This window comes from Notolepis coatsorum (genome assembly GCF_963971535.1).
Source record: "Notolepis coatsorum genome assembly, chromosome: 9".
NCBI classification, from domain to species: Eukaryota; Metazoa; Chordata; class Actinopteri; order Aulopiformes; family Paralepididae; genus Notolepis; species Notolepis coatsorum.
In genome coordinates, this window is record NC_140173.1 from 33,130,722 (window position 1) to 33,146,224 (window position 15,503).

General features: G+C 44.8%; 1 protein-coding gene across 1 annotated transcript in view; it reads right to left on the minus strand.

Annotated features, from left to right (window-relative positions):
- Positions 1 to 15,503, minus strand: part of prepl (prolyl endopeptidase like) — a gene marked incomplete at its 3' end in the record, with an annotated part of 57,915 nt that overhangs the window by 22,716 nt on the left and 19,696 nt on the right. Inside the window, exons 5-8 of the mRNA XM_084321826.1 lie at positions 12,143 to 12,213; positions 7,071 to 7,197; positions 6,415 to 6,631; positions 5,036 to 5,227 (exon numbers count right to left, since the gene is read on the minus strand). Coding sequence (XP_084177952.1) covers positions 5,036 to 5,227; positions 6,415 to 6,631; positions 7,071 to 7,197; positions 12,143 to 12,213 — 607 coding nt within the window. The remainder of the gene's footprint in view (positions 1 to 5,035; positions 5,228 to 6,414; positions 6,632 to 7,070; positions 7,198 to 12,142; positions 12,214 to 15,503) is intronic.

The following is a 15,503-nucleotide window of genomic DNA, read 5'->3' on the forward strand; positions in this document are numbered from 1 at the left end:
GAGAGAGAGAGAGAGAGAGAGAGAGAGAGAGAGAGAGACAGAGAGAGAGATAGGGAGACAGAGAGGGTGGTAGAGAAAAAGGGATAAAGAGGGAGAGAGAGACAGAAACAGAGAGAGAGGTAGAGAAAGAGGGAGAGAGATACAGAGAGAGACAGGGTGGTAGAGAAAGAGGGAGAGAGAGGGAGAGACAGAGAGGGAAAGGGTGGTAGAGAAAGAGGGAGATAGGGAGAGAGAGAGACAGAGAGGGTGATAGAGAAAGAGGGAGAGAGAGAGACAAAATTCCAATTGGCTATACTAAAACTCCTTAACATTGTCCTTAGCTCTGGGATCTTCCCCAATATCTGGAACCAAGGACTCATAACACCGCTCCACAAAAGTGGAGACACATTTGACCCAAATAATTACCGTGGGATCTGTGTCAACCACAGACCCATGCATTTCCACACAAACAATAATGCCCTGAGCAAATCACAGATTGGCTTCCTACCAAATCACCGTACAACAGACCACATTCTCACCCTCAGTACCCTAATCGACAACCAAATAAATAAAAACAAAAGCAAATTATACTCCTGTTTTGTTGACAAAAAACATTCGACTCAATTTGGCACAAGGGTCTGCTGTACAAACTATTAGAAAGTGGCATTGGAGGGAAAACCCATCATAAAGGCAATGTACACCAATAACACATGTGCTGTGAGGAATGAGTAAAAACACACAGACTTCTTTCCTCAAAGCCAAGGGGTTAGACAGGGGTGCAGTTTGAGTCCAACCCTCTTCAACATATACGTCAACAAACTGGCAAAAACATTGGAACACGCTGCAGCACCTGGCAACCTAGCAAACACAGAAGTCAAATGCCTACTGCTTGCAGATGATCTGGTGCTGCCGTCTCCAACAAAAGAAGGGCTACAGCAGCACCTTGATCTTCTACACTAATTCTCCCAGACCTGGGCACTGACAGTAAATCTAACCAAAACAAAAGTTATGATATTCCAAAATATGATATTCTCTTGTATCCAGCCTACAAATAATTATACAAACACAAATTCCTCCTAGACACAATTGCCCTAGGACACACCAAAAACTACACCTAACTCTGCCTAAACATCAGCGCCACAGGGAACTTCAACCAAGTTGTGAACGGCCTGAGAGATAAAGCAAGAAGGGCTTTTTATGCTATCAAAAGGAACATCAAGCTAGACATTCCAATTCAAATCTGGCTCAAAATATTAGACTCCGTCATAGAACCCATTTCCCTGTATGGTTGCGAGGTCTAGGGCCCACTTGCAAACAAAGATTTCACAAAATGGGACAAACACCAAATTGAGACTCTGCATGCAGAATTTAGCAAATCCATTCTCTGCACCCAACGGAAAATACAAAATAATGCCTGCAGAGCAGAACTAGGAAGATACCCACTAATGATCAAAATCCAAAAGAGAGCATTTACATTTTATAATCACCAAAAAGAAAGTGAACCAGACACACTCCACAACAAAGCCCTCACCCACAGAGAGACCCTAGAGAGATGCCCACTCAGCCAGATGGTTCTGGGACTCTGCTCACAAACACAAGCAGAGCCACAAGACAGAAACCACACTGGACTAAACCAAATGATAAGAAAACAAAAAGAAAACTATCTGACACATTGGAAAGAAACAACCCAAAACCAGAGCAAATTGAAATGTTATTTGGCCCTAAACAGAGAGTACACAGTGGCAGAATACCTGAGCACTGTGACTGACCCAATACTATCCTTGACTCAGCAAGCACAGCCTAGCCATTGAGAAAGGCCGCCATAGGCAGACCTGGCTGCCTGTATCAGTTCCGCAACCGTTCCTATTTCCGGGGTAGGCCTGATTGGCCCCGACAGGCACGTGACCCGCCGCGGCCACGCCCCGCGGCGCGGCAGCCCCAGGACGCGGCAACGAGGCTGCTGTGGTTCACCGCTGCTTTCCCCCTTCAACGCCGCAGAGTTACCATACGCTATACAATATACTATGCAATGTACTAATATACAATACGGCTCACTTTTCCCACTTCAATGACAGAGCCGCTGTTTAATAATATTGTCGCGGCGGAGCTCCGTCGCGGCAGCATTATGTAGCAGTAATCCCCCTTTTTTTTACCATCGACAACTAGCTCAATTGGTAACGCTGCTTGGCTGTGGATCCTATGGTCCGTTTGTGACACGTGTGACTATTCCCTTACATTTTTTTTTTTTTTTTTTTAGCGTGCATTGCACTATAGCGTATTGTATGGTACAGTAACGGTCTCTGGAGCGCAACAGTAAGAAGCATTTGCACTGCAACGCATACGCCTTACTGTAAATTGTACCTCATCCCATTTCTGCTTTGCACTATAGCGTATTGTATATTGTATGGTAACTCAGTTACTTCTATTCTGCATCAAACGCTGTACATATGTCTCTATACTATTTTATTTCATACAACAATGTACGCCTTTTAAATGTTAAATGATAAATGATTGCATGATACACACTGAAATAATCCTGCGCTCGCGCAAATTTGCTGCTGCGGGCGGCGTTGAAGGGGGAAAGCGGCGGTGAACCACAGCAGCCTCGTTGCCGCGTCCTGGGGCTGCCGCGGGGCGTGGCCGCGGCGGGTCACGTGCCTGTCGGGGCCAATCAGGCCTACCCCGGAAATAGGAACGGTTGCGGAACTGATACAGGCGACCTGGCTCCCAAGAGAAGACAGACTGTGCACCCACTGCACAAAGATGAGGTGGAAACCGAGCTCCACTTCTTAACAACCTGCCCACTATACCAAGACATCAGAGACATATACTTCCCACAAATTGCAAACACCCAAAGATACTTTGAAAACATGGAAAATAACGCAAAACTCCCATACCTACTGGGAGAAATACAACAATGTGCAAACACAGCAGCAAGATTTGTGAGCTGCTGTGACAAGAAAAGGACATCCAACGGAATACAACCACCATAAAGACTGTCAATCACACATATATTCCTGCACTAACTGTACTGATCTCTGTTTGATTGTTTTGCTTTGTTTTGTCTGTTTTAACACTGGCTTTGGCAATAAAGACCATTTGAATTTAATTGAATTGAGAAGGTGGTAGAGAAAGAGGGAGAGAGAGAGAGAGAGAGAGAGAGAGAGAGGGAGGGAGAGAGAGAGAGAGAGAGAGAGAGAGAGAGAGAGAGAGAGAGAGAGAGATACTAGAGATGTCTAAGCAGACCAAGATGGCGGCGTGTGAACAACATGAGGTTCGGCGTCGCTCCAGTTTTTGAAAATTAGCAGTAATATACCTACTTGTTTTAAGTCTGCTCACTCACTCAGAACAGTAATATACCTACTTGTTTTAAGTCTGCTCACTCACTCAGAACAGTAATATACCTACTTGTTTTAAGTCTGCTCACTCACTCAGAACAGTAATATACCTACTTGTTTCTGTTTAAGTACCCGCACACGGGGTCCTGATGGCCAGTTGGCTGCTAGCCTAGGATAGAGTCACACTCATGTTGCTGACGTTGCAATAAAAAAGCGAACGTACTCTCCTTGTCCCGAATGATTATTTATCTAAAGCATAAATACGACATGGTGTCAGAGTAGAGGATTCAACATGGACTTCAACAGAGTTCCATCGCGGGGAACACGACCCAGTGTGGGAGGCTGGCTGAGCTCTGGCTGAGCTCCCCAACGAGACAGCGGGGAACACAACCCAGTGTGGGAGGCTGGCTGAGCTCTGGCTGAGCTCCCCAACGAGACAGCGGGGAACACGACCCAGTGTGGGAGGCTGGCTGAGCTCTGGCTGAGCTCCCCAACGAGACAGCGGGGAACACGACCCAGTGTGGGAGGCTGGCTGAGCTCTGGCTGAGCTCCCCAACGAGACAGCGGGGAACACAACCCAGTGTGGGAGGCTGGCTGAGCTCTGGCTGAGCTCCCCAACGAGACAGCGGGGAACACGACCCAGTAAAAAAGTAACTGAGTTACAATACAATATACAGTACAATGCTCCCCCTCCGTGTAGTACTACTATTACTCAGTAATACTCATTTATATATTTTAGAACCAGTTTAATCACCTGTACATTGTATATTACTGTTACGTAATGCTGACCCCTATTAGTCGATTAGTCGACTAATCAATCGAAAGGAGCCGTAGTCGACTAGCCAACCTCTTAGTCGAATACAAAAACAAACAAAAAGAAATTATTATTATTTTTTATCATTCTTTCCAAAAGAAAAGAGGCCTAGAAGCGTGGCTAACGCTATACTGTCTCTATTAGGACCAGACACTAGAGATATACTGAGATATACTGTCTCTATTAGGACCAGACACTAGAGATATATACTGTCTCTATTAGGACCAGACACTAGAGATATACTGTCTCTATTAGGACCAGACACTAGAGATATACTGTCTCTATTAGGACCAGACACTAGAGATATACTGTCTCTATTAGGACCAGACACTAGAGATATACTGTCTCTATTAGTTCCAGACACTAGAGATATACTGTCTCTATTAGGACCAGACACTAGAGATATACTGTCTCTATTAGTTCCAGACACTAGAGATATACTGTCTCTATTAGGACCAGACACTAGAGATATACTGTCTCTATTAGGACCAGACACTAGAGTTATACTGTCTCTATTAGTTCCAGACACTAGAGATATACTGTCTCTATTAGGACCAGACACTAGAGATATACTGTCTCTATTAGTTCCAGACACTAGAGATATACTGTCTCTATTAGTTCCAGACACTAGAGATATACTGTCTCTATTAGTTCCAGACACTAGAGATATACTGTCTCTATTAGGACCAGACACTAGAGATATACTGTCTCTATTAGGACCAGACACTAGAGTTATACTGTCTCTATTAGTTCCAGACACTAGAGATATACTGTCTCTATTAGGACCAGACACTAGAGATATACTGTCTCTATTAGTTCCAGACACTAGAGATATACGACACTAGAGATATACTGTCTCTATTAGGACCAGACACTAGAGATATACTGTGTCTAATGTACCAACCTGTACTGTGGAAGTGTCCTGTGGGTGTGCCAGTGGGACCAGGCTCAGTGCCAGGTGACCCGTTGGCACCCTGGTAGTCAACACACACCAGTCCCCAACCACCTCCATGTCCCTGAGAGCAGTGCCAGGAGCAGGGGTGAACAGCGGCACCCAGGAGGCCATGGAGCAGCATGAGAGAGGGGCCCTCAGCACCTGGCATGGTAGAGGTGAGATAAAGAGATACCAATGAATGAATGAATGAATGGATGGATGAATGAATGGATGAATGAATGAAAACTTTATTTAACAGATTGCAGAATGGGTACAATACAGTACGGCTCAATACACACAATTGTTATGGGGATGCAGACCAGAGAAAGACGTTTGTCTTGTTTACATCAGGGTCCCCCCTTTTCAATTCATAGTGACATTTATGACATACATGACATACAGGTATATAGATAGATAGTGTCATGGAATATATTATCATGTCCTTATAGATCTGTGTTGAGATATCATGTTATACAGCGTGACTTTCAGTGTGACCAGCTTGACTGGTTAATGTGTGTATGTCTCTTTAAGAAGACTCCAACATCCCCCAGCCATAACAAAATTGTTGTTGCTTCCAGTGACTGAGAACCATTTTTGTTTACCTTCATCATCATATCTGATATTATGTTATGTCTGACAACTGTGTATTTAACATATGTCTGAACAGAACTCTTGGTCAGTCTATGGCCAGACGCTACTGTATTAACATGTTGTCTCTGACTGTAAACTGTCCTTTCATTTGTGGCCACGGATGAAATAAACTTTCCTATTATTAATAATGACTCAGAATCATTAATGTAAACGGCTCATCGTTTGTCCCTTTAATATTTCCCATTACAATAGATAGATAGATACTTTATTAATCCCCTTGGGGAAATTCAGGGTATCTCGCAGCTCACACAGTATATACAGACATTGACAGTTCTCATTCAGTTGTTTCACGTTATGTCTGCATCATTAATAAAAAATAAGCACATGATAAAATTCAATTAAATCATATCCATCAATATCAATAAGAGCGTGATGAGATAAAAGCAGGTGTATGAAACAAGTGTGTAAAAACAGGTGTAAAAATAAAATAAAAACGTGTATAAAACAGGTGTAAAAACAGGTGTGTGGGTCAGAGGTCAAGGTCCCCCGCACTATATTACGCTGTTGTACAGTCTGATGGCAGTGGGGACAAAGGACCTCCTGTGCCGCTCAGTCCGTGAGTGCAGGGAGATGAGCCGTCCGCTGCGACTGCTGCTCTGCCCCATCAGGGTGCGGTGGAGAGGGTGGTTGGTATTGTCCATAATGGCCAGTACTGTTAAAATGAAATGTAATGCTATGAATGCTGCCCATGTCTTTACCTGGTACTCCTGACCAGGCCCTGTGTTGGCCAGCACAATCAGCCAACCGTTCCAGTGTTCTACGTGACATAGGAGTTCTGGTAGGCGTGGCTGAACCAGGAAGGGTTCAGAGAGAGGCGTGGCCACATCAATAAGCCACACCTCCGAGCTGGTCTTGCTGCTGCAGTTGATGGTCAGTAAACACTGGTCTCTGGACCGAGCCATCTCCACAAACACACTGAAATGACAGCACACACACACACACACACACACACACACACACACACACACACACAGTGAGAATGACGGAGAGAGAGGGGGGCAGACAGAAGACAATAACAAACTATTCAAATAACTACTGTGGTAGACATCCTGTCCTAACACCTCCCCCACCTTTCCTTTGTGTGTCAAATACCCATGTGTGTCTCCCCCTCCTTCCTGGCTCACCCCTCCTTCACCCTTCTCCAGCCCCTCCCTTTGACCCCTTGTCTCATCCTCCCATCCCCTTCCCACCTGGTCACCTGACAACACCCCTTTTGTCGTGTATAAATATCGACGTATTCTGGGAGCCACTTCCGGGTCCTAGGCCAAGGACTCCGGTCTGGTCTTCTGAAGCCAATTCTCCTATTGATCTACCTATTGATCTATCTAACACACACAAACAAACACACACTTACTCAGGCTGTGTGTCCTCATACACCAGGGTTCTCTGGGTTCCAGTGGAGATCAGGTCCAGACGGAACACTCTGCTACAGCGCAGGCCCTCCTGACTGGTGTAGAACATGACCTCATCTGTAGCCCACTCTATACACACACACACACACACACACACACACACACACACACACACACACACACACACACACACACACACACACACACACACACACACACACACACACACACACACACACACACACACACACACACACACACACACACACACACACACACACACACACACACACACACACACACACAGGCTAAAAGCACCAATTTCAATTTTTGGTGTATGATGTATCTAAAGGTGTCAAGTTACCACCTTTCAAGCCACGATAAATTCAACCTATTAGTGACATCACACAAGCTCTCCCTCTCCAGGGGAAGGATGTGAACAGGGGTGTTCTGGTGAAGTTCTGCACAATCTGTATAGTCAAAGTAATGTCTCCTAGAGCTAATAACAATCTGTATAGTCAAAGTCATGTCTCCTAGAGTTAATAACCATCTGTATAGTCAAAGTCATGCCTCCTAGAGTTGATAACAATCTGTATAGTCAAAGTCATGTCTCCTAGAGTTAATAACAATCTGTATAGTCAAAGTCATGTCTCCTAGAGTTAATAACAATCTGTATAGTCAAAGTCATGTCTCCTAGAGTTAATAACAATCTGTATAGTCAAAGTCATGTCTCCTAGAGTTAATAACAAGTCAAGTCAAGAGTTTTATTTGTCACGGCATACAAGTATACAATGAAATGCGGGTGGTCTTGCGATACATGTGCAATACAGTAGTAACAACATATAATAGAATCCAATAAAACAATATTGTGCAATAAACAAGTAACATAGTAGGGCATATCGGTATTTGTACATAGTTATTTACAGAGCATGAAGGACATGCTAGGTCCTGTGGTAGTGCAATACACTGTTAGCTACGGATGAGGCACTGGGTCTTTCTGTACATTGCTATTTTATACAATCTCAAGTTATGCTATACTATTTTTAAAGTGACCTTTCCTTAGTGGCCATAAGTGTGGGCGTGTGCAGCATGAGTGTGTGCTTGCTCATGTTAAAGTGGCTGCTAGTGTGTGAGCGTGTACAGTGTGTGTGTCGTGTGTGTGCTCATGTGTGCTTGTGTGTGGAGAGTTCAGTGTTCAGGGCTCTGATGGCCTGGGGGAAGAAGCTGAGCCGAAGCCTCTCTGTCCTAGTAGCTGGGGTTCGCAGGCGTCTGCCTGACCTCAGCAGCATGAACAGGCTGTTGTTGGGGTGGTGGGGGTCTTTCATTATTCTGCAGGATTTGCACCTCTTGTTGTATAGAACCTGCAGGGGTGGTAGTGCAATACCTGTGGTACGCTCGGCTGAGCGCACCACTCTCTGTAGGGCCTTCTTGTCCTGTGCCGTGCTGTTTCCATACCAGGCAGTGATGTTTCCAGTCAAGATGCTCTCTACAGCTCCGGAGTAGAAGGACTGGAGTATCTTCCCAGATACTCTGAACTTCCTTAACTGTCTCAGGTGGTAGAGGCGCTGCTTCGCCTTTTTTACGACTGAGTCTATGTGTGTTGACCATGTCAGATCCTCTGAGATGTGGACCCCCAGGTACTTAAAGCTGCTCACCCTGTCCACGGTAGCCCCGTTTATCCTCAGTGGTGTGTGTCTCCTGCTGTCCTCTCCTATAATCCATGATCAGCTCCTTGGTTTTACAAATGTTCAGGAGCAGGCTGTTGTCCTGGCACCAGCGTTCCAGTACCTCAACCTCCTCCCGGTAGGCCTTCTCGTCGTTGTCCGAGATCAGCCCCACCACCACTGTGTCGTCCGCAAACTTCACTATGGAGTTGAAGCTGAACTTGGCCACACAGTCCTGTGTGTATAGTGAGTACAGCAGGGGGCTCAGAACACAGCCCTGGGGGGACCCGATGCTCAGGGTGATGGTGTTGGAGGTCTGACCCCCCACCCTGACCGCCTGGGGCCTTTCGCTCAGAAAGTCCAGTATCCAGGCGCTCAGAGCGGAGCTCAGACCCAGCTCGATCAGCTTGTCCACCAGTCTGGTGGGGACTATGGTGTTGAACGCTGAGCTGTAGTCAATGAACAACAGTCTCACATAGCCCCCCTTCTGGCGGTCAAGGTGAGAGAGGGTGCTGTGCAGTACTTGGGAGACCGCATCGTCAGTGGACCTGTTTGGCCTGTATGCAAATTGCATGGGGTCCATATCACTGGGGAGGGAGGCACAAATGTGATCCTTGACCAGCCTCTCGAAACATTTCATGGCCACAGAGGTGAGTGCCACCGGTCTGTAGTCATTGAGACATGTTGTGGAGTTTTTTTTTGGTACAGGGATGATGGTAGACATCTTGAAGCAGGCAGGGACCACTGACTCCGCCAGGGATTGATTAAATATGGCGGTGAACACAGGGGCTAGCTGGTTGGCACAGGACTTAAGTATGCGTCCTGTTATACCATGTGGGTCAGCAGCTTTTCTGGTGTTCACCTGCATAAATGCTCTTCTCACACTGTGTTCCGACAACGAGAGAGCGTTCCCGCCCCCCCGCGGTTGCCCCCCCCCTCCACAACAGCCGGCGCGCCAGTGACGTCACTAGCCGTTGAGCTAGCGGCGCCACTGTCTACACCAAACCGAGCGTAGAAAGAGTTGAGTTTGTCCGCGAGAGAGGCGTCGTCGCTCCCCATTGAGGGGGCGCTGACTTTGTAGTCAGTTATTGTCCTCAGTCCCCGCCATAAGCCTCTTGTGTCATTTTGTGCCATTTGTGTCTCCAGTTTATCAGCATATGTCCGTTTTGCAAGTTTTACAGCCTTGCGCAGAGTATAGACTGAAGCCTTGTACTCTTCCATGTTTCCTGACTCTCTGCCCAGGTTGTAGGCAGTGGTGCGGGATTTCAGAGCTGCTCTGATAGTACTGTCCACCCACGGTTTCTGGTTTGGGAACACCCGCACCTTCTTTGTGGGTACAATACTATCAGCCAGTGTTGTGATGAAGCAGATAACGCTGTCGGCGAACTCGCTGACGTCACTGGCGCTTCCTTGAAACATATTCCAGTCAACATCCTCGAGCGCGTCCTGAAGCGTGGCCTCTGATTGGTCGGTCAATTTATTTGTCGGCCTCACGTGATCTTTGTTTATAAGCCGGAATGAGGATAATGGAGTCGTGATCGGATGAGCTTGTAGCCCCCGTCAATGGTGGAGCCGCTACAATCTGTATAGTCAAAGTCATGTCTCCGAGAGTTAATAACAATCTGTATAGTCAAAGTCATGCCTCCTAGAGCTAATAACAATCTGTATAGTCAAAGTCATGTATTCTAGAGCTAATAACAATCTGTATAGTCAAAGTCATGCCTCTTAGAGTTAATAACAATCTGTATAGTCAAAGTAATGTCTCTTAGAGTTAATAACAATCTGTATAGTCAAAGTCATGTCTCTTAGAGTTAATAACAATCTGTATAGTCAAAGTCATGTATTCTAGAGTTAATAACAATCTGTATAGTCAAAGTCATGTCTCCTAGAGTTAATAACAATCTGTATAGTCAAAGTCATGTCTCCTAGAGTTAATAACAATCTGTATAGTCAAAGTCATGTCTCCTAGAGTTAATAACAATCTGTATAGTCAAAGTCATGTCTCCTAGAGTTAATAACAATCTGTATAGTCAAAGTCATGTCTCCTAGAGTTAATAACAATCTGTATAGTCAAAGTCATGTCTCTTAGAGTTAATAACAATCTGTATAGTCAAAGTCATGTCTCCTAGAGTTAATAACAATCTGTATAGTCAAAGTCATGCCTCCTAGAGTTAATAACAATCTGTATAGTCAAAGTCATGTCTCCTAGAGTCAATAACAATCTGTATAGTCAAAGTCATGCCTCCTAGAGTTAATAACAATCTGTATAGTCAAAGCGACTTACAAGTCAGCAGGAAGGGTACAACTCTGGCAGCTAAGGGTAAGTAATAATAATAATAATAACTTCGTTTTATATAGCGCCTTTCAGAGGGGGGGGGGGAGAGATGACAAATTAACAAACATAGTAGACAGACACGACATAACATAAAGTAACATCGTTTGTCAAACAGTGTCGGACCTCTGTAACTCTATTACATTAGCACTCAGAGTGATTCTTCCTGTTGTGCAGTGGTGCGTTGGTGATTTCATACCTGGTTGCACAGTGTTTTAATGACGTTGCGTGCACGAGCGCGTGCTCCCGCGCATGCGCATAAATATTCCCTCGCGTGCGCACAGAATAAAGACAATGCCTAATTGCCTCTAGGAATGGAATGTAACACATTTCATTCACAAGTTTTGCGTGAATGTTTCTGAGGGCGTATTTGAACACACCTGACGACCTGAGCTATTGTTATGCAAAGTAGCCAGGTGGGTACTTGGCGAGTTGGCGCATGAGTTGAGTTGGCGCATTCTTGTCGTGCACGTGCTCCTGCCTGCTCCTGCTCACAGACCTGGTTGAACGGCGTGCAACCCCGTCCCATGACCAGTGGTGCAGTCGTAATATGGGCCAAGGCCAAACGCCACGTGCACGCGCGCGCACGCCCATACATGTCTCTCTCCTCTTTCATGAGGCGGAGCTGGGGACGAGACGGGCGGTCTTTTGTCACATAACACACGCCCAACGCTCCACACACACACACAAGTAATTTTTGTGTCGTCGCGCCGTATACCCCGGCCGGCACTTATCACCTAGACTTTGCATAATAATAGGATGCGCGCCCTTCTGCCTCAGTGACGTAGCCTAAACGGCGTTTAACCGCGTTTGACCACCACTGCATGCCTGCCCATGACCAATACACCACTTCTGTTGTGGAAGAAAGTTTGTCAGAATGTTTGTCAGAATGTTTCCTTTCAAAAGAGACCCGACTCGTGCATGTGCTATAAGTGGTTAAAGAATACATCGCTAATTACTTTGGGTATGCAATCATCAGGGGTTTTATGCAATATGTGCCCTATGCATAAGGGGTTAACAGAAAACAAAGATGTGAAAAGCTACATTTCTTCACTAGTGTAAATGGGCGGTCTCTTACCGAAGCTGAATACCTTGTCCAGTGTGAGTCTGGTCAGTGGGGGGTCCTCTCCTAGACTCACCACCACACACCTGTGGAATGTTAGCAAACATTACTTCACTCGCACAAACATTACTTCACTAGCAAACATTACTTCACTAGCACAAACATTACTTCACTAGCACAAACATTACGTCACTAGCACAAACATTACTTCACTAGCACAAACATTACTTCACTAGCACAAACATTACTTCACTAGCACAAACATTACTTCACTAGCACAAACATTATGTCACTAGCACAAACATTACTTCACTAGCACAAACATTACTTCACTAGCACAAACATTACTTCACTAGCACAAACATTACTTCACTAGCAAACATTACTTCACTAGCAAACATTACTTCACTAGCACAAACATTACTTCACTAGCAAACATTACTTCACTAGCACAAACATTACTTCACTAGCAAACATTACTTCACTAGCACAAACATTACTTCACTAGCAAACATTACTTCACTATAAGACTGTCCCCGAACCCTGTTTTTAGGGTTCGAACGTTCGCCAGGTTTTATCGAACGAACGTTCGAACGTTCGTTTTTTTAAATTTTTTAATAATTTTTTTTTTAATAATTTTTTTTCATTTTTTTAATAATTTGTATTGTATTATTATAGATCCTACGGAGGGCGGCATTGCATAGTCTATTGGTGAAAAACATATTGTTTACAGTGGTGGCTGTTCATGTAAACATGTAATTAAACAAAGCACTCAGAAGAAAATAAACAAGCTACTGCATTAAAGTTACTACTTATGATAAACAATAGCCCTTGCACACCGCAGTCACGTAAGGGGCATAAAAGGCATTCGTTTTGTGGCATTAACGTTATATAGTTAGTGTTACACGTTCAATAACAGGTATTCACTCTTGGTCGACGGGGAAGGGAGAGAGGCGCGCGCCTCGGTCCACCGTCTCGGAACGGGGGACGGCAGAGAGACGGAGAGACACGGCTCCCAACACGCCTGCCGCCCGTCCGCCCTCGGCCAGAGTTGTTTTGAACGCAACCACCTCCCGCCATGAAGCTCGCGCTCCGTGGCCGAAAAAGGCTGGTATTCATTAATGATCCTTCCTCGGCGGGGAGCTACGGAGTCTGTTCACTTCACTCTGTTGTGCTTCTCGGTCTGACTCTCGCAAGCAGATAAATGTATTGCCGGAAGTAAAAAAATAAATAAACGCTTGCCGATTGGTGGTAACAGCAGAGGCGGGTGCAAGCGGTGTGACGTAATTGGCAGAATCGCCTGTCAATCAAAATGGTTCTATTGCATTGGTTGAGACAATAGTATCCAGCTACAGCCCGGCAGAGACCACACTGGTTGAGCCGAGCGCACTCGGGGGACGCGCCGCTTCACATCGCCTCAACGTCGCGCGCCTGCTTTTTTTTTTACCGAATGTTCGAACCTATTAATTAAAGTCCGAATGTCAACGTAACGAACGAACGTTCGAACGTTCGGGCTCAGCCTTACTTCACTAGCACAAACATTACTTCACTAGCAAACATTACTTCACTAGCACAAACATTACTTCACTAGCACAAACATTACTTCACTAGCAGAAACATTACTTCACTAGCAAACATTACTTCACTAGTAAACTGTAAGGGTTCCCCCGGTCCTGCGTCACAACCCTCATCTGTCCATGGACAATTCCCACGCCTGAACTACGTCTCTCAACCACCAGGGTGACTAGTTCAGTGCATTCATCTTTGTTGTCTTTTATTTATTAATGTCCTGTCTGTCATCACCAATCTGTTGTGTGTTCATCTGTTGTCCTTACTGTGCCCCATTGTCTAATTTAGGTTTGTCTCCTTGTGTCTGTATCTATGTGCTGTTTGGTATTGTCATGTTTCTGTATATTTCCCCTGTTACGTTTCATGTTTAGTCATTACCCAGCTGTGTGTCATTTCACTAATCATCCTCTTGTCTCTAATTAGTCCTGGTATATAAGTGTTGTCAATCCAGCTGTCCTTTGCTGGATCATTACTTTTGTTTGTTGTTCACCGTTGTGAGTACTCTTTTAGTGTTGTGTTTATATCGTTGTTTGAGACCACAGTCTCTCTTTTCTTTTCCTTTTCAAAGTGTTCTTTTCATATTAGATTCTGTGTGTCAATAAAGTGCACGTTATTCTGAAAGAAGCAACCAATGCCTACCATCTCCTATCTATCCTCTCCTCGGGTCTATACTGCAAATTGGGTTCCACACCACATCATGCCATCAAAGCGTTCCACTCATAACAGCAAACATTACTTCACTAGCAAACATTACTTCACTAGCAAACATTACTTCACTAGCAAACATTACTTCACTAGCACAAACATTACTTCACTAGCACAAACATTACTTCTTACTTAACCATCATGATTAAAGACTGCTTCATTAACTATCATGATTAAAGACTGCTTTATTAACTATGTGTGACGGGTGGCATTAATGAGAAAGGAGGAGGGGCCTCAATGAGCCAGGTTCCGTTATAGGGAGATACCTGCGGGAGGAACGTTAGTTGGAATTGTTTGTTGCGGCCGGTGCAGTGAGGTAGGTGCACACCTCACTCCGGAATGCAGGAACAAGCATTACACGCTAAGGTAGGCAGTGGTAGTATTATGGTATAGGAATAGCGGGTTTTAAGGTGCTCGACAATATGTGTGACATGGAGTGTTTGTTCCAGATCACTTGCCTGGTTCCCAGCGGGATTGAAAGTAGTCGGTAGGATTATAGGACCACCGACGAACCAGGTATTTTAAATGTAGTACTTTGTTTTAGCATGTAATGTTGTTTAATAATTATGCGTGTTATTGTTTTAATAATAAAGTGTTTTAATACTGTTGTGTTTGTTTCCCGGCAGAGCACCAGTGGTCCAGCTGCTCTTGCCGTGAAACACTTTTAGTATATTGTTTGGTAGTTATAATATAATGTCTAATCTTGGGCCGGATTAGTTTTCTTTACATGTATGTTTATTTGTGTGTCCGTTTCCCCCCCACCATAACACCAACCCATGTACAAGGTACCTCTCTCAGACGTGAACACGGGCAGGCTTAGTGTGCCATTATCATATGGATGCCGTGGTTATGCACAGTTTGCACAAGTTGAATCACCGAGTGGTAGGATGTCTGTTTACTTCATTGTGAGAAGTTTGACATCCCTTTTTATACAGTTCTTGACGTGGTATTTATTGATGTGTGATAAAGTTTCCTTCATTGTGTGAAGTGCTATTTATTAACAATCGATATCGTATGAAGTGCTATTTATTGACAATTGATCGTATGAAATGCTATTTATTGACAATTGATATTACTCCTTCATTGTGTGAAGTGTCACCAG